The sequence below is a fragment of the Anabrus simplex genome, chromosome 2, assembly GCF_040414725.1.
Source record: "Anabrus simplex isolate iqAnaSimp1 chromosome 2, ASM4041472v1, whole genome shotgun sequence".
In the NCBI taxonomy this organism is placed as follows: Eukaryota; Metazoa; Arthropoda; class Insecta; order Orthoptera; family Tettigoniidae; genus Anabrus; species Anabrus simplex.
The window spans coordinates 766,558,914-766,583,268 of record NC_090266.1 but is presented as its reverse complement, the minus strand read 5'-3'; the positions used below and the strand labels follow the sequence as shown (position 1 = coordinate 766,583,268).

Below are 24,355 nucleotides of genomic sequence, written 5' to 3'. Positions count from 1 at the left end.
TTGTTCAATATTGGTGAAATTATGGTTATAATCTTGCATGTGTTGGCAAATCCTTTTTCACCCCCCTTCCTACCTGTTCAGTTGATTCCCCTTCCCCAAAAGCGCGTGTTTCTTTATTTTTAAATGAGATTCCAAGTACAATGTTTTTTTTTTTATATGTCATTTCAATACAAGAACTTACTGATTTCCTTGATTATAATTTTTACAACACCCCATTTATACTTTATTATTTGTTAAAAACCTCTTAGTATTTATATTCCTTGTATTATTAACTATTACCATAATAACTTCTCTTTTCACTTGTTATTCTTTAAAATAACATTTTCGTAGGATTTCGCCAAAAATGATCTTTGCTCCAATACGGCTGATGATGACCCCTAGATGGGTCGAAACTAGTACCGTGTAATTTATAATTTTGTGAATATATTTTAGTATTGAAAAGGTGGAAACATTTACGTTTTTATTATTATTACTTATATATTATTCTCAGTTCAATACGGACCAAAAACATGAAATTCATAACCATTAATTATAAATTATATCTCAAAAAACTGAAGATGTTACAGACGTGAAAATTAGTATTTGGAATCTTCTTTAAAAATTAAGAAACACGCATTTTTTTTTTTGATTTTCTTTTTTTTTTGGAAAATCAACGTAAGGGGTGTGGGGTTGAAAATAAGTAAATAAAAAGTTGAAATACGTTTATGAGGATACTTTATCTTAAAAACTGAAGCTGTTACAGATGTGAAAGTTGGTATTTTGAATATCCTTTCAAAATAAAGAAGTATTTTTTTGTTTTTGGAAAGTCCACTTAAGGTGGGAAAGGGGTGGAAAGAAGTGAGGAAGAAGAAATTGAATAATTCTTATGAGTATACATTTATGTCTGCAAGCATGAAAACTGGAATTTGAATATCCTTTAAAAATAATGAAATGCCTATTATTTTGTTGTCGAAAAATCCCGTTAAGGGGCTTAAAAAATTGGAAAAGAGGGTGAATTTTAAAAATGAATACCGGTATATCTACATGATATGTCGTCGGGCTCCATGGCTAGATGGTTAGCATGCTGGCCTTTGGTCACAGGGGTCCCGGGTTTGATTCTCGGCAGGGGCGGAAATTTTAACCATGATTGGTTAATTTTGCTGGCACGGGGGCTGGGTGTATGTGTTTTCTTCATCATCATTCCATCCTCATCACAACGCGCAGGTCGCCTTCGGGAGCCAAATCAAGAGACCTGCACCTGGCGAGCCGAACTTAACATGCTAGAGACAAGAAACTTGGTATTTGGAAAGTCCTTTAAAAATACAGCAAACTGTACCTTTTTGTTTTCAGAGAGGGCACTTAACACGGGGTGAAAAGTAGTGAAAAATTGTTGAATTATTTTTTTAACGAGGATACTCGTATCTTAAAAACAGAAAAACCGGGCGAGTTGGCCGTGCGCGTAGAGGCGCGCGGCTGTGAGCTTGCATCCGGGAGATAGTAGGTTCGAATCCCACTATCGGCAGCCCTGAAGATGGTTTTCCGTGGTTTCCCATTTTCACACCAGGCAAATGCTGGGGCTGTACCTTAATTAAGGCCACGGCCGCTTCCTTCCAACTCCTAGGCCTTTCCTATCCCATCGTCGCCATAAGACCTATCTGTGTCGGTGCGACGTAAAGCAACTAGCAAAAAAAAAAAAAAAAACAGAAAATGATACAGACATGAAAATTGATATTATTTTGGAATCCCCTTTAAAAATAAGGAAACATGTATTTTTTGTTTTCGGAAAATACACTTAGACGGGGGTAGGGGAAGGACTGATCGAGGGGTTGAATTCTTTTTATGGGTATACTTATGTATATCTCAAAAACTGAATATGTTACAGATGTGGGAATAGGTATTTGGAATCTCCTTTAAAAATATAAAAACATGTATTTATTTTTTGACTTGAGAGAGGACTGTTTCTCTCATGTACAATTTTATGTCGCATGGTCGTATTAGACCCAAAAGTATTACCACAAACATGGTTTACAAAGAATTTCTGACCGAGCTCGATAGCTGCAGTTGCTTAAGTGCGGCCAGTATCCAGTTATCGGGAGATGGTTGGTTCAAATCCCACTGTTGGTAGCCCTGAAGATGGTTTTCCATGGTTTCACATTTTCACACCAGGTAAATACTGGGGCTGTACATTAATTAAGGCCACGGCCGCTTCCTTCCCATTCCTGGGCCCTTCCTATCCCATAAGACCTATCTGCGACGTAAAAGAATTTAAAAAAACAGAATTTCTGGGATAAATTAAACTCAATTTTTGGGTGAGTTTTTATACTTTAGGAATTTTCAGACAGTCTCTTAGTACAATGCCGAGGAACGATTGCTCTAATCAAATTACAAAATCCACGCGAGCAAAGCCACGGGTAATTGCTAGTATATTTATATAAAATGAAAACTCGAGTATACTCAGGAATGTCGCTCACTGGAATTATGAAATTATTACTTCAGGTTCCTATTTTTTTATAACAGGCATCTCTGATTCAATCGTGTGGATATTGGTGACTCAGGCAGCTCGTTTTTGCTGCTTTTCCTAATTTATTGCTATCTAAGCATACTTGTCTGTTAAGTGAAAATGGAGGGTGAAGAAGAGTTAGACATTCAATTTAGTGTTTGAGGACAGTTCAGAAGAAGAAAGTGAAAGCTCAATTTCATCTGATTGTGATATTTCAAGTGCCAGGCACTGGTGTGAAATTGATACTTCCAGACCATCTCCACCTGCCCTGCTACGTTTTCTTTTCAAGGCTAACCCTGAAATACACTTCCAGCCATATAGTGAAGATGTTATGCACTATATTAGTCAGTTCATTGACGATTTTATAGATACTTTGGTGACCGAGACTAACAGATATGCAAGACAGACTAATGCGCTGGAATGGAAGGACAAAACAGTTGACAAACCGTCTTATTAATAAACGGTGTATAACTTTTATACAAGGTTTATACACCGTTTATGTGAAATTCGTTACTAATAAACTGTGTATAAGCCTCCTGTGTATACATCTGTTATAGTTATTCATTGAATTGCTTATATAGACCAGGACCCTTGTATAAGCGTTGTATAGCAGCGAGTAGCGGAAAAAGAAACGAGTGAGCAGTTTATTTTCGTGGTATTGATTGTCTACAGTAATGTAATCGTGGTGAAATATTCGACTTATCCATTTATTATTATTGAACACACATCGAAAGAATGGATGATAACGTTGATGATCTTCACGATATTTTAAACATAGAAGACATACACCATTCAGAGGTTATGGAGATTAGACATCTTCGTAAAGTAGAACACTTTAAAGAGATGGAATGACAATGAATAACTAAAAAACAAATGATGGTTGAGCGTTCTACAAAGTTCTTTCTCAAATTTGAGTACATATAAAAGGGGACATATTCCTCGAGATAAAAAAATGGCATAACTTGAAAACCATACGAAATATGATTTCCATACTTTGTAGTTGAAAACGCAGAAATATGTTGAAAAGTAAGGATTTTGGTATGTGTACCCTTTTCAACTTGCCGATTCAATTAAAATTGCTTACATTTTCCGTACTACACCAGTTAGGATCGATATTTTGATCTTTTCTTAAGCTTTTCCATTTCTTTTTTGGCGTTCATTACACAAGCAAGCTGAAGAAGTGTTGTTATCAATATAGGCTTAAGTCAATTTCCAGCTGACTCACGGGATGACAATGAATAACTATAAAATAAATAATGTTTGGGTGTATGTTTGTGTAATAATGTGTTACTGCTTAATAGACTTTTGAAATTGCTAGTTTATTATACATTATCTGCATCTACAAAGATCTTAGATCTTTCTCAAATTTGAGTATAAAAAGGGACATATTCCTTGACATAAAAAATGAAAAAATGGTATAACTTGAAAACCGTACGTAATATGGTTTCCATACTTTGTATGTTGCATACGCAGAAATATGATGTATAAATGCCTAATAGAAACTTTTTTGATCAAACCTTTCTTTTAGCTACAAAACAGGTTTGACTTACTCCTGAAAAGTAAGGATTTTGGAATGTGTAACCTTTTCAACTCGCAGATTCAATTACAATTGCTTATTTTTCCGTACTATCCCAGTTAGGAGCTATTGATCTTTTCTTAAGCTTTTCCATTTTTTTTTTTTTTGGCGTTCATTACACAAGCAAGCTGAAGAAATATTGATATCAGTATAAGCCAATTTCCAGCTATCTCACTTAGTGTTGCCAGTGCCATTTCGATATGCCTTGCTGCTGTGCGACTTTCCAGAAATTTTTGCACGTAGATAACCAGCAGAAGCGATCATAAAGGCAGTGAACGTGCGAAATACGTCAGTGAACTGCAGGAAGAGATTCCTATGCTTTGAAACGGGTGTATACGTGCTGTATAGTAATACAATGCGTATACCTCGTTTATTAGTAAGAAAAATGTAAAACGCTTATATACCGAGCTCGATAGCTGCAGTCGCTTAAGTGCGGCCAGTGTCCAGTATTCGGGAGATAGTAGGTTCGAACCCCACTGTCGGCAGCCCTGAAAATGGTTTTCCGTGGTTTCCCATTTTCACACCAGGCAAATGCTGGGGCTGTACCTTAATTAAGGCCACGGCCGCTTCCTTCCCACTCCTAGCCCTTCCCTGTCCCATCGTCGCCATAAGACCTATCTGTGTCGGTGCGACGTAAAACAACTAGCAAAAAAAAAAAAAAAAAAAAAAAAAAAAACGCTTATACAGGGTGTATTCAGTGTATAACTATACAAGAGTTAAACATCTGTATAAGGACTTTTTATTAGTAAGACGGAATATGTATATTTTTATCATGCTGACAGTACTGCAAAGTATTGTAAAGAAACCTATGTATCGAATGTATTGGTCCAAGACACCTATATTAGCTATACCAACTTTTCGTCAACTTCTTCCTAAAGTCCAATATCATGTATATTTATTAAAAACCTTCTATTCAATACAATGTAAAGTTCTTATAATTAAGATTTATATCTTGTCATAATATCATTATTGGGACATGTTTTGCCCACTAGCTGGGCATCATCGGCCTTTATCTCGTACCTGTCTGGCTCCAAGGCTAAATGGTTAGCGTGCTGGCCTTTGATCACAGGGGTCCTGGGTTCAATTCCCAGCAGGGTCGGGAATTTTAACCTTAATTGGTTAATTTCATCATCATTTCATCCTCATCACGACGCACAGGTTGCCTACGAGCGTCAAATCAAAAGACCTGCATCTGCTGAGCCAAACTTGTCCTCGGACACTCCCGGCACTAAAATCCGTACACCATTTAATTTATCTCATACCTCTTAATCATTAATCAGGATCGTGATTTTGTACAAAATGTTACGTAGATACTACATTATACAGAGTTTTAACAAGTCCATATTACATGTTCTTAATTACAGTAATAGTTTGAGGATTTGTATAATTAAAACATGTAAGAATTCAGCTTGGCTGAGATGGTTAATTATTGTTAGAGAGATCGTATGATTAAAAATTAAAATTAATTGACTGTCTTGTCCATTTTTCCAGCTTGGTCTGAATGTCTATGGCTAAAACTCTGTTCGTATCTTGATTTTTTTTTTTTTAATACTAGAGAGCATTTGCATTTGTTTAGGACCCTGAATGAAATCTGGTTAAAAACTTTTCAAACTGGTTGTGGTAGTAATAAACTGCTGCCTTCTTGAAACTTATGCAATCTTATGTACAAAGCATTGATGTTATACTGTCTCTTGTGGCCGCCCTGTGAATGAGTGGTTGTTTTGAAATATGGTTGTTTAACAATCTAGAAAATGATATGTTGACATATTATTATTATTATTATTATTATTATTATTATTATTATTATTATTATTATTATTATTATTATTAAAGCACATATTATTCGAATTCAGCATTCTTCTTAAATTCCGTTATAAAAGTGAAGAATGGATTTTCAATAGAGCAAAAAGGTTTTTTTCCTTTAATTGAAATTATGGTTGCTGCCTCTTGTTATGCTACTGGTCAAAAGGGGACATACAGTCTTGATATTAGGTGATGCGTGAGTGTTGATTCTAATTTGTAGGAAAGCGTGTTGATGTCTGCAATGAGAGGAAAAATGTAGAATCAAGTTTGGAAATGCTGAAGACTGCTAATTTGAGGAAGTCTCTTATATGCATATTTCTTACCCCCTTGGCTATTGTGTGTCCCCTTTCAACCAGTAGCGTAACAAGAGGGAGCAACTGTAATTTCAATCAAAGGAAACAACCAGGTTTGTTCTGTTGAAAATCCATTCTTCACTTTTATAATGGAATTTAAGAAGAATGCCAGATTCGAATAATATGTACTTTAATGATAATAATATGTCAACATATCGTTTTCTAGATTGTTGAATAACCATATTTCAAGACAAACACTCATTCACAGGGCGGCCACAAGAGACAGTATAACATCAGTGCTTTGTACATAAGATTGCAAAAGTTTCGAGAAGGCAGCAGTTTATTACAACCACAACCAGTTTGAAAAGTTTTTAACCAGATTTCATTCAGGGTCCTAAACAAATGCAAATGCAAATGCTCTCTAGTATTTTTAAAAAAATTCAACATAGGAACAGAGTTTTAGCCATAGACATTCAGACCAAGCTGGAAAAATGGACAAGACAGTCAAAAAATTTTAATTTTTAATCATGTACTCTCCTTAACAATAATTAACCATCTCAGCCAAGCTGAATTCTTAGATGATTTTATTATACAAATCCTCAAACTATTACTGTAATTAAGAACATGTAATATGGACTTTTTTAAACTCTGTATAATGTAGTATCTATGTAACATTTTGTACAAAATCAGGATCCTGATTAATGATTAAGAGGTATGAGGTGAAGGCTGATGATGCCCAGCTAGTGGGCTAATTACAAGAACTTCACGTGGTTTTTATTAAGTATACATGATATTCGACTCAGCGTAAAATTCAATATGGACCAACAATGAGAATGATTACATGTATTTTCTTCCTTTCCAAAGATTTGTGAACTTGAAGAAGTACCTACACTTTTCAGACAATAGTACATATGTTGCAGAAAATCATCCACAACCTAAACTAAACAAAATATGGCCTATCCTGAATCACATGTCTACTAAACTTAGAACAGTGTGTACCCCGGAAGGGAATGTGGCAATTAACGAAAGTTTGCTGCTGTATAAACGGTGATTGGGCTGGGTCCATTATCTGCCTCTCAGGAGAGCCAGATTTGGTATCAAAACATTCATGCTATGTGAGTCAGCTACAGGTTGTGTGTGGTCTTGATCATATATATGGGCAAGGGCTCCAAATTTGATGATGACTATAATAAACCTCTACCCATATCATCATAAGTTGTTATGGCACTGATGAAACCCCTGCTGAATAAGAAGTACTCTCGAACTGTAGATAACTATTACAGTTCTCCCCAACCGGCCGACATTTTGATTACCAACCGTACAGATATACAGTATTAGGCTCTGCCAATTGGGCAGATATACATCCATATTTCTGGAGCATGAAACTCAGAGATTGCAGCATTACAGCAAGGTGAACTGACTGCAATAAAATGGAAAGACAGGAGAGATGTCTGCATCCTATCTACTATCCATAATGCAGAAGTGGAAAGATGCAGAGTAAGGAAAAAAAAAAGTTGTGGAACCAAAATCTGTTTATATTCATGTTTATTTTAAGATGGCTCCACATGAAAAACACATTTTAAGAACTATAATTGAATCAGTGTACAAATTGTTTTAAAGTATAAGCTATTTTATTATTGTAGAGTGCAAATCAAATATTTTGATCTCAGTACTGTATGACCACTAAGACGTGAATCATCTTGAGAATAGTTACTCAACAACCAGCATATATTTGACTTGCAAGTTTTTAACTTGCTGGAAAAGAAAGAACAGTTAAACATTGTAATTTAAAGGTTTTATTATATGTCGTTTTAATGTAGACATCATAGGGTTTTTATCTTATGAATCTAGGTTAATATTTATCATGAGATTTTTATACAATTGGCTGTTTTCTGAGTTCTTTGTACAGCTGAAGATGACACAAAAAATGCGTCAAAACTAGTCTAGAATGTTGTAATTGCATCTAGACAGCATTATTAGTGTATTGAATAGGTGGACCCTAAAAAGTTTAATCATTGTAACAAAAATCTATGTTCGCATGTAATGAAACAATGGGGAATGTTGGTAAAGTAGTTCAACACACTGCTACTAACCCCTTGCCACGGAAGAGAGGAAAAATGTTTTATAGGAAGATATTTTTTCGCCTTTTAGAAATAGCAGTATGGAATACTTTTGTCTTAAAAAACATGGAGGAAAGAAGAATGCTCTGACTTTTGTGTGGCTGTTGTTGAGGAAACAATTGCAGAACATCACGGAGAAGAATTTTCTCTGAAAGCGGCAGGTCGTCCATCAGCAAAGGCAACCCCAATGTGACTTATTGGTCGCCATTTTTCTTTGATGATTCCTCCAACGGATAAGAAGTTAAATTGCCAACGAGGATGTGCACGATTTGTAGCAATGTGCGCAATGCTAGAGGGGAGAAGGCACAAAGGGAATAAGGAGTGCGTTGTAGCATTGTGTGATGATCCTCATTTTAGGGCATTTCACACAGCCACAAACATATGAACAATGTCTTTCTTGTACAGTATTGAGTGTCATGTTATTTTACTTGCCATCTGTTTAGCGGTGTGTTATTTTATATGTAAGTTAAAGAAGAATCCATAAAAAATATAATGAGTATACTCAGGATTTTAAAACAGGAACTTTTCAGCGGCATATTGTTAAGTTTGCAAAATTTACTTTCATAGTTAGCACTGTCACTGTTTTTCAATAAATAGTCCATTTTAACAATAAAAGAATTAGGTAAAAAGACTCACAATTTTGTAAATAATTGCTATGTTATGAGGTTAACTTCATTACTACTACTACTACTACTACTACTACTACTACTGCTGCTGCTGCTGCTGCTGCTGCTGCTGCTGCTAAATTGATGGTGATGCCGTCTCTTAGGGCAGGAGATTGTCACGGTGGAGGAGATGTTCAGAGAGGGTGAGGGTGTTGGTGGCCGTGGCTTATACTAAGAACTGTCCCGGCATTCACCTTAGTGCAGGAAAACTGAAAAACCACGAAAAATCATTCTCAGGACAGCCGACGGTGGGGACCTTCATCTCCTGAATGCAGAAGTGTTGAGCGGTGGCCACCCCTCCACTGCTTGGTTTGTTGGTCGGAGTGCAGAGCTGTCAGACCCCCGACCAGCTGTGGCCACTTATAGGCAGAAGCCTACTCTGCAACTGCCGACCTTCATTTCTCACAAGCTTTTACTGAAATTGTATTAGAGTCTTCATTTCCCTTATTGGTAATGGGGACTGAATGCAATTTATTTTATCTCTTTTTGGATGTGTGATTGTTATTCTCACCAATGTTACAAGAAGCTATGAACTTTAAATAAGATTTTGATGCTTTAAAGGTAAAATATGCTCTTGAATGAGAGTGGACATTGTTAAATTCTGTCAGTAATGTTTACTCCTTTCCACGCTGAGGGGGTTTCCAAGTAGTATTTGTGTCTTTACACAGACTTTCCCTTTGCAATTTGAGATAATGTTATGTTGTATCACTTATTGTATTCTAACTAAGCTTGTTGTAAGCTTCTTAATTTTCATTTGGTCATTAGTCAATTTTTCTTCTAAAGCAATAAACATTACTAGTGGAATCCCCTTTTGGAGACTTGTTATATTGTCTTGAAGCTTATTGAGAAAATAGTTTTGTAAAAGTTGGTGTCTTATCACAGTCACATTTTTTGTTTATAATCTGAGCGAATATTTCACCATTTTCTTTCTTAATATGACAAAATTCCAGGTGTTGTTTATAGAGTTGATTCCCTACCCTCTGTATTGGGAACTTTGTTAAAGATCTTATTATATCTGCCTATTGTGAAATAACCTGCCTGCCTGAGTTGCTCAGACGTTTGAAGCGCTGGCCTTCTGACCCCAACTTAACAGGTTCGATCCTGGCTCAGTCCGGTGGTATTTACAGGTGCTCGGATACGTCAGCCTTATGCCGGTAGATTTACTGGCACGTAAAGGAACTCCTGTTGCGAGAAAAAATTCCGGCACCTCTGCGTCTCTGTAAACCGTAAAAGTAGTTTGTGGGACATAAAATGAATAACATTAGAATTATTAATCTTATAGTTAAATACACTTACACATAAATTCAATGTTGGTTATTCCTTTTCCTGTTTGAAGATCCAATGTTCCCATGAGTCCACTTGTGTTTATAATTCTGTGGTTTCCCACTTGCATACCAGGCAGATGTTGGGGCTGTACCTTAATTAAGGCCATGATCGCTTCCTTCCCACTCCTAGCCACCCCCTGTGGGTGGGGGACGCAGACGAAGAATACACCCACGGTATCCCCTGCCTGTCGTAAGAGGCGACCAAGGGATGATTGTATTAGAACCATGAAATTAGTACCACCATGCGGGGAACATCATGGGTCGCTTTTACTTGCGCGTAGTACTACTATGTTGGGTACCAAATAGGTTTGTGATAAGTAGCAAACAAGGGCTCAACGGCTTTTACAGTACCTGTGATTAGTAGCACTATATGAGCGACACCATAGGATGAAGGAACCCATGGTGCTGGCTTGCCTATGATTAGTACCCACTATATGAGGAACACCACGGGATAGTACGAGTCCCTGTGGTTAGTACACTTAGGTGATGAACACCATAGGTTTGCATGGCCTGTCAAGGGCGCCGCAATGTGCGAAACATATTAGGTCTGTAATACATGTGCGAATTTCATTACCTGTGAGTGGTACCACAATGTGCGGAATACTGCGAGTCTACGCTACTCTTGATTAGTACCGCAACATGACAAATACCATGGTTCTATTTTTCTAGCGATAAGTACCACTACGAGGGACTGATGACTTGGATTTTGGACTCCTTTCAAATATAAGCATCATTGTTTCAGTATCGTGCTATAGAGGCAGTCCCTTGGTCAGTAATACTGTTGTTCTACGCCAGTTTCTGTGCATGTGAGGTACGGTGGGTCGGTTCCACTGATTGTTTTAAATTCATATCCATCCATCCATCCATTCATTCTTCATCCTCATGCTTTGAATTGTGGTCAGTGGAGGATTTTGGGTTTTTAATTTGTTGTTTCATTTCGTCTCATTTCGTATCATTAGGGGCCGATGACCTAGATGCTAGGCCCCTTTAAACAACAAGCATCAATCAATCAATCAATCAATCAATCAGTCAATCCCAGCCCTTTCCTATCCCATTGTTGCCATAAGACCTACCTGTGTTGTTGTGACGTTAAGTAGATCTTAAAAGAAAAAGTCTTTATGAGTGTGTTCTATATCCTGGCTTCTTTCATGCTGAAGTGTAAATGAATGCAGGTTACTTCATTCAGCCCTACTTGTTTATGAAGGTTTGCCTTGTGTAACTTTACTTTAATCGAAGTGTCTGAATTTTTCAGTTCGTGTTTATGACTGGCTCTTAAAAAATGGGTAATCATAGTTATTTTCTACCATTAAGGTAGGATCTCTTTCCTATTACTTTATCCTTGTGCTCTCCTTGGAAACCTCATCTAACCCAGTATGTTGATGTCCTTTAATAATCAGCTTCCACTGCTGTCGCCAGACTTATACACAGTAACATCATGTTGCCTTAACCCTTCCCTTCGGGCCACAACTCGAGCATGTAATAGCTCACGAATCATTAGATACTGGTGTTGCTTCATTTCAACCTATGCTATTGTCACACCCACTAGACATGTACACAAGCCCTACATTATTTACAGAATTTTTGTACTCATCCTATGCCAGCTTCATCAGACCATGGGCCAGATGGCCCTCTTCATCTTACTCTGCCATCTTGCTATCGTGTGATAATACAGCCATTGCTAATCCTTGGTTCATCGCGGCATAAATTCTGCAATCCATTCAGCTCCCTTGTAACCAGTTGCTCACAGTCTTCTTTCTTGCCTATTCTGGAAACTGCACTCTTGCTCCGTACTACCAATTGATTCGGCTCAGGTATTATGAGTTCATTGCCTAAGAACAAATTACATTTTGGTATATAACTGTATAGGTTTTCTCATGCAAGCTTCATTTTACCTTCACTTCGATCACTGAATTATCACAAAAGTTTTATTAATGCTCAGTTAAGCGCCTATATTTTTAGTCTCTCAAGGTACACTCATTGTATTTTAAAGTTCGGAGTTCCGTAGTTTGGTTGCAAATGTGGTTGCCATAATTTGAGACTTTCCAAAATGTTCATTATTACTATACTGGTTTCATTGTTTTCAGAATACAATACTCAGATGAAACACATGTTTTCACTATCCCCACAATACACGTACCTATTATTTTTCTAACTCTTAATCTTGTTCTATTTGGTGAAAGACTCTCCATAATTACCAAGCTCGATAACTGCATTCGCTTAAGTGCGGCTAGTATCCATTATACGGTAGATAGTGGGTTCGAACCCCGGTGTGGCAGCTCTGAAGATGGTTTTCCATGGTTTCCTATTTTCAGAGCAGGCAAATACTTTGGCTGTACCTTAACTAAGGCCACAGCAGCTTCCTTCCCATTCCTAGCCCTTTCCTGTCCCATTGTCGCTATAAGACCTATCTGTTGGTGCGACAAACAGCAACTTACACAAAAAAAAAAAAAAAAAAAAAAAAAAAAAAAAAAAAAAAAAAAAAAAACTCTCCAGAATTAAGACTGTTCTTTCCTGAACTTCCCTGATGGTTACAACACAACTCTTCTCTCCTCGACTTCACCGATGATAGAAAACAAGTCTTTTCGACTTGACCTCAGGATAAGACAATACTCTTTCTCTCCTCAACTTCACTGATAAGACGATCTTCTTTGTGATTACAGTTTATTTGTTATTTTCCATTGCTGCCCTTTTGAATGCTCTCTTGAGCCTGAGTTTGGTCTCTAAACCAATTACTGTGTAATTTTCAAAGTGATGCTACCATTCACTGGATGTAAAGATATGCATTTTCCCTCCACCAGTTTGCGTAAACAACTTTCCTTTTTGGCCATGAGCGGTCCATAAAAATCTATTTCCAAGCCCCTTGTGCTGCATTTTTAAAAAATCAAGGATTCAGTACTTTATTTGGGGGAATGCTACAATTTCCCTGCAACTGCTTGTTATATGATATCTTTGTAAAGCATTCAAAGCATATGCCTTGTCTTTTGAGGGATGCTACAGTATCTCTGCATCTGCTCTTTTTACGATTTCTTTGTTGCTAACTACTCGCCCCTTCTTTTATCTGTATGCCCACTTTCTGACCTCCCTTTTGTTATTTTACTTGACTATGAGTCCGAGCATCTGTCCTGTCCTGTCCTGTCCTGTCCTGTCCTGTCCTGTCCTGTCCTGTCCTGTCCTGACTTACACATTGTATGCCCTATTGCTATTTTACTCGACCATGGGTCGGACGATCTGTCTTGTCTTATGCATTGTATGAACTTGTGCAGTATATTTTCCTTAGTAATATGTCTTCGTACATCTATCATTTTATTTAATAAAAATCACACTCTAAGTACATTATTATTGAGCATGTGGCTAAGGCCAATATGGGCTCAATACAATGATCCTGATTCTATTCTACATATCCTTCATGGTTCAGAGGAAGAAGAAACAAGTGAGGAGGGGATTTTTGTGGTGATCCTAAGGATAATGATTTCGAACCTGAAGTTTCAAAACAGACGGTCACAGTAGTAACTCTGAAGTTGAAATGGACAGGGCTGATGTAAGCAATGATGTCTGTGATGACAGCACCCTACATTTCTTCATCAGGAAAGATGGGCAAATAAATCTTTGGGGAGGAGTTAGAAAACAAAGGCAAAGAACATGATAAAAACTTTTCTTGGCCCTAAAGGACAAGCTTGCCAGTGTAAAACTGAACTAGAATGTTTTCTTACCATAAGAAGTTAAAATATGATCGTTGACATTGTCAGATACATAAATACGTTTATTAACAGGGTAAAAGTGCAACATCCAGAAGGTCGAGAAAGATATTTTTGAGAAACAACAAGGTTGTACATTTTAGCTTTCTTTTGTGCCTTTTCTTGATAGCCGTCAAAAGAGTAAACCATCAAAACTTACTGGAATTATTTACTACCTACGGGACCAAATTTAGTGAATGTCTCTTTTGATTACTGTTAAGAAGTCTTCGATTTGATGATGTGAATACTAGGACTGAATGTACAGAAAATGACAAACAGGCCACTATTCTGTAATTTCTCATTAACTTGGTTGCAAATTGTCAGATTTATTATTTTCTTGGAGAGATTGTAACTATAAATGAAATGTTGGTTGCATTTCCTGGCTCCTGTAATTTTATACTGTGTATGTCCAAAAACGCCTGCCAAGTATGATGATTCCCGAAATTTTCATACTTACAGTTTGGAGGTACACTGTGGGATGCAGAAACCAGGGCGGTATGTAGTTTCAAACAAGCCTTTTAATGTGTGAAAAGAGGTTGAATGACCTAATAAAAAAAATTGAAAAATGTGTCTACTGATAATTATTTCATTAGCAAACCCTTGGCCAAATACTTACTGGGACTGACTTTTGTAAGCACCCTGAAGAAGAACGAACAAGAAGTTCTACACAAATTTGTGTTTGAAAGTGGACATTTGGGGTTCCCGCAGCATACCAGTTCGGATGTCAGTACGATTAAACCCTGTTATCAATCAAATTTTCTATGGTTCTCATGGAGGAAAACTTGAAACACCGTGCAACGATTTGATGTTTTCTAAAAGATTTGCATGTTTTCTTGGAACAGTACAAGAACAGTGCATCGAGCGGAGGTGCATAAAGTGTTTCAGGAGCGCGACCTATCTGTTATCATTGTGGGTCTAAAAGAAAACAAAAAGTACTCATTTAAAGTATGAGAAAGATTTGTCTGCAAAAATCATTCACAGCAAGAAGTTTCCTGTGATGCTTGCCTCCAGAGGTTGGAAGAGGAAGATATGGTGTGGTTGATTTCAAGGAATGTTATTGCACTACATATGTTCTTTTCTTGCTAGTTGCCATAGGCATTATTTATTTATTAATTAATTAATTAATTAATTAATTAATTTATTTATTTATTTATTTATTTATTTATTTATTTATTTATTTATTTATTCATTTATTTATTTATTTATTTATTTATTTATTTATTTGTGTTTTTTTTAAATTTTTTTAAATTCTTAAAACAAGTGCAAGTAACTAAATTTCCTAAGTGTAGTCTGGGTCCATGGCTAAATGGTTAGTGTGCTGGCCCTTGGCCACAGGGGTCTCCGGTTCGATTCCTGGCAGGGTCGGGAATTTTAACGATCAGTGGTTAATTTCGCTGATACGGGGGCTGGGTGTGTGTGTTGTCTTTATCATCATTTCATCCTCATCACGACGCGCAGGTCGCCTACAGGTGTCAAATCAAAAGACCTGCACCTGGCGAGACGAACATGTCTTCGGACACTCCCAGCACTAAAAGCCATACGCCATTTCATTTCCTAAGTGTAGAAAATATTTAGGCATTTACATTTTTAATGGATATTTAATGTTACTATGCATCAAAGAAAACTGAGTTCTATGTTCAAGAATGTTTTTTTGCTATTAAAAGTTAAGTTCAAGAATTTACTTCATCTCTCATTCAAGTGCAAATGAATATGCTGAATTTCATAGGTGTAAAAAATGTTTGCTCATGTACATTTTCTACAGCTATTAAATATTATAGTAAGTCTCAGATGATTGAATTCTTCATTCAATTTATTATTCATGCTAATGTCTTTTTTAATTGTTATTAGCTATTGTATGCTTTGTGAAAATATACCTGAAGTTATTAATTTGAGATCCCAATGATTCATTGCATGGAAATAAAGTATTGTTTATGTGAAAACAAAGGCTAGCCATTTAGCCACTCTTCACCAAATCCACTTTTGCACGACCGGTAGAAGGTTAATCAGTGTTTTAAGTTTAAAATTTTAAAAATGAGTGAAATGGGAAATTAGTGTTGAGGTTATTTATGAATGGAAAAAATCAATTTTGAATTTATTCTTAATTATTTTCATTTCACTTGGTGATTTTATATAACAGATACAAAACAATTATCGAGCCATTATCTGACTTAATGCTAGGGCGTCAGTGCATGTTTTGTTTCCAGTATTATGTGAGATGCATTTAATGAATTTGTGGACAGTTTTGTAGACATCACTTTATTACTGAATTATGTTTTGTTACAGGTTGAAGCTAGAATATATGCTGCTGCAGGAACGACATAATGTACTGCAAGCTGCACATTTAGAGTTGCAAGAATTAAATTCTAGGCTAGTGCAGCAGCCTGATGGTATGGGACTGATGACCGAGCTGGAACAGTATCGTCAAATGCATGCTCAAGATTGTATAAAGGTATTTAGTTATTTGTTGTGTTACTATTTTATGTAGGTATATAATAGACTATATCATCACAGACTTTGAATACAGGTGTGCAGTTATACAGGGTATTTTTTGATGATACAGACCACTAACTGATGTGTTGTGAACTGTTGTAAATGAACTATGAATACTACTAAGTGCAGAATTGATTTATTTCACTGTGATGTGCAAACGACTACAATGATGTAATAATTATTAACAATTATGGCAACAGTGCTGTTAAAATGTTGAAAAGGGCAATTACATCAGTCAAACATCACAAACTTCATCTTCATCTCTTGGTAACCATGAGAGTTGGCAAATGTAGATCATGTTCTATAGAAACACACACAAAAGACGAAAATGGGAACAATGGTACCAAGTTATTCTTGGCAACAAACAGGAGGTAAAAAATCATTAATGATGGGTTATAAAGCTTTACACCATGTGATGTCATTTATACAGTAGTCAAATGTCACATGCTTCATCTTCATCATCTTGTGTGTAATCACAAGCGTTAGAAGATGTAGGCAAATTCCTATAAAAATCATGATATACACAGGGTAAAAATGGCAACTACGATAAGTCATCATATTTCTGGCGAGAAATCTGTAATGAGTCATTAGTGACGGGTAATAAACATTCAGGGTATCTAATGTCTTTATTTCTTCATGATCTAATCACATCAAGTTCTTTGAAGTCACCATCAAAAGAAGTTTTGAAAAACATCTTTCCCAGCAGGCATGCATGGTCGAGACATTCCTGCCAAGTCGTTCTGCAATAGCGCAGAAGGAAAATCCGCCTTCACATAGCTCTATTATACGGCCTCGTTCAACTGCAGTGACCTGTTGATATTGGCCTCTTCATCATCGTAAAGACATTCTTGACCCACTCACAGTCACTCCGTTCAGTCTTATATGTAACTAACGCTCTCACATAGCACAGCCCATATTTAAAGCAAACCTGATTTGCATCGTTATGGGGCCGCTACTACCGCCACGCTAATGCGATTTGCGAGAAATTTGAATCAACACCCTCTTTCATATGTATGAACACGCCTACCGACGTCCGTTAATCTAGCCCCCTTCTTGGTGTTCGGATATTATTTTTCCGCCAGTGTACATTCCACCTGCCCAAATGTAGGACGACTGCACACGAAAATTCTTGGTTCATGCAAGCCTTTAGGACCATAAATAACCGGACAAGTTGGCCGTGTGGTTGGAAGCGTGCAGCTGTAAGCTCGCATCCGGGAGTTAGTGGGTTCAAACCCGACTGTCGGCAGCCCTGACGATGGTTTTTCATTTTCACACCAGGCAAATGCTGGTGCTGTACCTTAATTAAGGCCACGGCCGGTTCTTCCCATTCCTAGGCCTTTCCTGTCCCATCGTAGCCATAAAGCCTATCTGTGTCGGTGCGATGTAAAACAACTAGGAAAAAAAAAAAAAGACCATAAATCAGTTAGAAGGGTCACTCGACATTTTTCACCACCCTTCCACTGCAATTCGGAAAGCTCTTCTCAAGGGTAGAACATGATAATTTTGTAAATTATGTGAATTATTACGTGAATAGTCTGTAGAAAACGTGAACATATTAAGTCATTTTGTAATTCTGCAATCTGTGTCCGGTATGACACCTAGACACTGATGCTCTCTTTTATTTTTAAAAATTTCTGTAAATTTAAAATGTTTTTATTTTCATCTGATGATTGGGGAGGGGGGAAATTTTCCCTGTAGATCTGCCCCTGGTTAGGTGGAATAAATCTAACAAAATGTGCTCACTTTGCAGCCTGCAATCTCATTGGGAAACACCCTCTTGTGGTTTACCTCGCCTTGGGTACTCGGGTAAAGTTATAGTTTCTATTATTTGTTTGGCCAGTTTGATTCTGAATTTAGTTAAATATATTTTTCTACCAGCAATTTTTCTTAGGAGGGCACAACTGTTGTATGTCGACACATCTATGTGATAGAAAAAAGGTATTTTTGTACCCCCCATGGCAAACCACCTCATAATTAGAAAACATGAAAGTTGTTAGTCTTGTCTGTCTGTTCCATTCATGAAGTAGTTGTAGTCAATTAGTGTCTTAGATTTGATAACTGCTTTGGTTGTCCTGTTTATTTTGCCTGTTTTAGTAATTTCTACATCCCCCTATAAGTTGATAACATGCGTACAGCTTTCCTATCCATCCACTGAAGAGCAATCAAATTGTGTGAATACCTAACGAGAGTTTCACCTTTCTTTACTTTGCTTTCTTTTTTTTATTTATCTGGCATGTTTTTTCAAGTAACTCTAACAGTACCTACAACCACCGATGCTCACCCCGAAGACCTGCAGATTACAAGGGGCTGTGTGGTCAGCACGACACATTCTCTTGGCCGTTATTCTGGGCTTTCAAGTCCGGGGCCGCCATCTCACCGTCAGATAGCTCCTCAATTCTAATCACTTAGGCTGAGTGGACCTCAAACCAGCCCTCAGGTCGAGAGAAAAATCCCTAACCTGGCCGGGAATCGAACCCAGGGCCTCCAGGCGAGAGACAGGCACACTACCCTACACCACGGGGCCAGCACTAACAGTACCTACAGCATTCATTTTATTTTCCACTAGCCTCACATAAAGGGAAGGTGAGGTATACCAGTTTTCTAGAAAAACAGTATGCCCCTTGCCTTGTAAGGTTCCATAGGTCCATAACCACAGCCTAGCTTGTTGGTGTTTCAGTTGATGTTCTGTGTGGTTTCTTCCCAGTATAGACATTGAACCCTAAGCAGTATCCACTAGCAGATTCACAGAGTTTGTAAATCTTGATACTGAAACAAGCTCTCTTTTGAGGGTTGAATGTAATGTAACAAAGACAGCCTCTGAATTGTACAGGGCTTTCATCTATTCTCCTGTCCGCCTTTGTAGCGTAATGGTTAGTGCTATTAGCTGCCGTCCTCGGAGGCCCAGGTTCGATTCCCGGTACTGCCAGAAATTTAAGAATGGCAGAAGGGCTGGTATGTGGTTGAAATGTTACATGCAGCTCACCTCCAATGGGGGTGTGCCTGAAAAGAGCTGCACCACCTCGGTATGAGGACACGAGTTTACTTACTTATCTATTCTCCTGAGAATAATATGTGGTCCTGAAATTTTGTTGGAGGTGACTGATGACTGGCTGTAGTTTATATAATCTGTTAGCAAGATCACAGTTTCCATTATGTGTAAAGTGCAGGAATTTTAAAAGGAGCAAAAATCTGCTGAATGGCATAACATTGGAAAAGCAAGGATTTGTGAACCAACCAGTAAGATTGATGGTTGGTTTTTTTTACTTGCCGCAACAGAGTAGAGAGAGCAAAATATCTGTGAATTTCATGTGAAGTATTAGGAAACCATTTACTTTTTCATTAGGTATTTGGGCCAATGACCTTAGATGTTAGGCCCCTTTAAACAACAAGCATCAAGCATCATTAGGTATTTTAATTGCTGTTGTAATATTGGGTGGCATACTGGTTTGTTTTGTTTGCTAATTCTTCCCAGAATGTTATATTTGTGAGATGATTCTGTATATCAAGAGATGTGGGTTCCAGAGGGAGTTGTCAGGTAACATTGGAGCTACACACTAGTTGCAGAAAATGGATTTTTTTATGGTTTGCTGCCCCCCCCCCCCCCCAATTTTTGTTGTTCATTTATAATCATTTTAGCACTACTAGCACCTGGCACTGTAGCATTACAGTCATTACTATCACTCTCAGAATTTTCTGATTCACTGTCACTTTTCTTGGATCCACCACTTTTACTGTCACCACTGACGCTGAATAATTCTTCACATTCTGATGTTTCTCACTCACTTTCATTATCCCTTCTGTTCAGAATATCTGATATATCACCATTAGCTAACAATTGGCTTTTACGTGCCATGCTACTGATCTGCTCACCTTGGATGGAGATAGACTTGACGGGGAATAACTTTTCAAAGCTGATTATAATGCAAACTGGTCAAGATAATTTAACGCAATCACCATTGTGAGAAAGAGCAATTTTCCTCTTTCTGTAGGTATATAACATGTCAGTGGCACCTCTTGGCAAACGTCTAAAATACATACTCAAAACTGCTCGTGCTCAGCCGCACGGCTGCAAGTCGTCAATCTACTTTATGTCCTGTGAACAATTGCATGACAAATTTATATTTTATTCAGTTAAAGAGTACATCATTATGTAGGATTAATTTCTTGTAAATAAAACACAAATTTCCTATGTAAAATTGCCTCTGAGAGATGTTAGTGTCAACATATTGGAAGCAGTGCTGATGTTCAATACTGCTTAGAGATAACTGAAAGAAGAAATCATTGCAAACTGCTTTAGAAAAGCTGGAATGGTTTATGCAGAAGTCATCATCACAGAAAGTGAAGTGTTGGATGATGCTGAAACGAAAACTCAAAGCATCTTTGTGAAAACTGGGATGTGTCAACAAGTGTGGATCTTGTAAACTGTGTCAACATGGACTGTGATATGTTAGTACAAAAATAAATTATGAAATTGGGGCAGACATTATGGGTGATGGAAATCCATGTGATGATGAGGTGGAAGAGGAAGATGTGCCTCAAAGTGTTCAACAGAGTTTGACTTCTGTGCAGGCGATAAACAATGTATTTAGTCTCACGATTTTCTTCTGTCACAAAGTGATGTGCCAGTATATGTCTTAATATCATGTGCAGTGGTTGTTGATTATCTGAAATGTTCTTTTGTGTCTGGGAGTGTTCAGGAGAATGTAAAATTTGATATGTTGAATATTTGCAGAAAATCTCTTGCAATTACTGTATATCATCACTTTGTGTACATATATCCTAATTTTTCTATCATCTAATAAATTTTGAGCTTTTTTTGTCAGTACATTCTTGCTGAAGTAATGTACATCCAGCAACAGATATAACAACAGGTTAGGTCTTACGAATTGACTTATTTCACTATAACAAAGTTTCACTAAAATAAATTCATTTCTGAGGTCCCCAAAATTTTGCTATACTGGTATTTTACTGCACTCGAAAGATATTTTGTAATGTGTGCTGAATCAAGAACCCTGTTCTTATAGTTGTGTTTTCAATCATCAATCAATCAGTCATCAATGATCTGCATTTTGGGCTGTTGCCCAGGTGGCAGATTCCCTATTAATAGTCCCCTTGAATTCCACTAAGCTGATCAATTCATCATTTCAAGTTCTCCTTTAGCCTTACTTACAATATATATATATAGCCCGGATTTCCATGCAAATGCATATTTTTAAATAAGCTGGTTACACTTCACAAACTTTGCAAATATTCATTTTACCACTTTGATTCCAAATAACTATTCCTTTTCCCTGCATGTTTGCATGTTTTGGCCTTTTTTAGGAGAAAATTCATGCATAATGCATATTTTGAAGATTTTGGATTTAATAGTGAATATTTGGACGTTTATATTGTATAATATGACTTTTCTTTTGACTTTGGCACATATATAATATTAATTTGCATGATAGTGCCTTTTATGAATGGTGGTTTGCGGAATTTGGGACCGTTTTTCCATGTTTTACAGTATGTCTGTTATTGAGTGACGTAGACAACCAAAGTTAGTGGCATACATACGGTAGAGATCCCATAAACCAATTAACTTTCTTATCTGTTGCTTGAGTAAACATTGTCGTAAGCCAGTTATAAATTGCTATAAATTGAATGTTACTAAACGACGGCTCATTTTTTTCTATGTTAGACGAAATAAACAAAACTTGTACAGTATCACACTTCTGTCTCTGTGAGGCCGCGTTACTGAGATAATAGCTTACAAACCTTGGTTTTGCACTGAGCCTTCCATTGTTATCCTGTAATTTCCTACTCGCAACTCTCACTCGTCACATATCTTTGTTATCGTAGCTTCAATTTTTAGCAGTTTTGGAAAACATATGCAATCATCGCATGGAGACGTAGCTGCGGCAGCTAAAGATAAGCTGAAGAGTGATCCGTTCAAATCCTGATTTTGAATTCGTCAAGCTTATAAAATGCATATTGTGCTTAAAAATGCAAAGATACAATTTGACCTCATTTTGATCCAGATTTCTTCATTTAAGTATGCACCTGTCACTTCTTGTGACATAGAAAGGTCATTTTCTGTGCTTAAAAATGTAATGACAGATAAAAGAATGAGCTTAAATGAAGACGATTTGCAGAAATTAGATTTTGTACAATATTTCAAAAGGAACTGAATTTTGATAGTGCATATTTTCCAGTTTATTGTGCATATTTTGCCGTATGATAGGGCATGAATGCATGCATATTTTGAAATTTGATAATGCATGGAAATCCGGGCTATATATATATAACTGGGCGAGTTGGCCGTGCGGTTAGGAGTGCGCAGCTGTGAGCTTGCGTCCGGGAGATAGTGGGTTCGAACCCCACTGTCGGTAGCCCTGAAGATGGTTTTCTGTGGTTGCCCATTTTCACACCAGGCAAATGTTGGGGCTGGGGCTGGCCACTTCCTTCCCATTCCTAAGCCTTTCGTATCCCATCGTCGCCATCAGACCTATCTGTGTCAGTGCGACGTAAAGCAAAATAGCAAAATATAAATATATATATATTGTACCAGGAAATGATTAGGGGGCCAGAGCATGGGAGGGATCTCGGGTAGTGTTCGGTTTCTTATTGGAGCAGGTACAGAGATGGATAGTATCGCAGGGTGAATAATAGATGGTAAAATCTTTTTAACAATATTTATTAAAAATATTCATGAAAATCACCCTGCAGTTGAAACTTCAAACTCAAATTTCCGGCTGATGTTTTCAAAAATGCTAAATAAAGTATCGATGATGATGTATTCTGAGACATCCAATGGATTAAAATGTCCAAAATAAATATCACTTTCTTAAGTGATTGCTGGTACAAACAGGTGGGAACAATGGCAGGAGGGTACTCGGAATGAGGAGATAAAGGCTAATTTAGGAATGAACTCAATGGATGAAGCTGTATGCATAAACCGGCTTCGGTGGTGGGGTCATGTGAGGCGAATGGAGGAGGATAGGTTACCTAGGAGAATAATGGACTCTGCTATGGAGGGTAAGAGAAGTTGAGGGAGACATAGATGATGATGGTTAGACTCGGTTTCTAACGATTTAAAGATAAGAGGTATGGAACTAAATGAGGCCACAACACTAGTTGCAAATCGAGGATTGTGGCGACGTTTAGTAAATTCTCAGAGGCTTGCAGACTGAACGCTGAAAGGCATAACAGTCTATAATGATAATTTATGTATGTGTGTATGTCACTTGCTGTATACTCCTACAGTTCATCTAAGTTGAAAAATAAAATAGAGCACTTGCAAACCCTAGAGTTCTTCTACGTGAAATAATTTCAAGTTATAAAAGATTTTAGAAAGGAATTTACAGTTCAAGAACAAGATATGAAGCCTTCTTGAATTATTATGAATAGCAAGCTAAAATTCATGCAAAGCACTTTTCTGTTGTTGGAGCACTATGATTAACTGAGTGCTTTGTTAAAAGTCAGTTACCAGTATCCAGTATTCGGGAGATAGTAGGTTCGAATCCCACTGTCGGCAGCCCTGAAAATGGTTTTCCGTGGTTTCCCATTTTCACACCAGGCAAATGCTGGGGCTGTACCTTAATTAAGGCCACGGCCGCTTCCTTCCCACTCCTAGCCCTTTCCTGTACCATCGTCGCCATAAGACCTATCTGTGTCGGTGCGACGTAAAGAGAAAAAAAAAAGTCAGTTAGTGGAATTACTCACTCAAAATATGAGAAGATCACCTGGAATCTGCTTATAAGTGTTGGTGTTGTGCTGTCCTGCGGCTTGGTGGCTGGAACTTCCTGCAGCGTGCAGCCAAGGCTCGAACTCAGCACCAGCAGCGTGATAAGTCTGTTCAGTGAAGATACCACGTTAATATCCCTCGTCG

The 24,355-nt window shown here is 37.4% G+C and overlaps 1 protein-coding gene across 6 annotated transcripts in view; it reads left to right on the top strand.

Annotated features, from left to right (window-relative positions):
• Positions 1-24,355, top strand: part of LOC136864441 (sarcolemmal membrane-associated protein) — a 700,905-nt gene that overhangs the window by 573,051 nt on the left and 103,499 nt on the right. For all 6 annotated transcript variants that reach the window (XR_010859312.2, XM_067141439.2, XM_067141440.2 and 3 more), the window contains one exon: positions 16,279-16,444. Coding sequence is in view for 5 of the 6 variants with exons in the window: in XM_067141439.2 (XP_066997540.1) it covers positions 16,279-16,444 (166 nt within the window). In the remaining variant the exon portion in view is untranslated. The remainder of the gene's footprint in view (positions 1-16,278; positions 16,445-24,355) is intronic.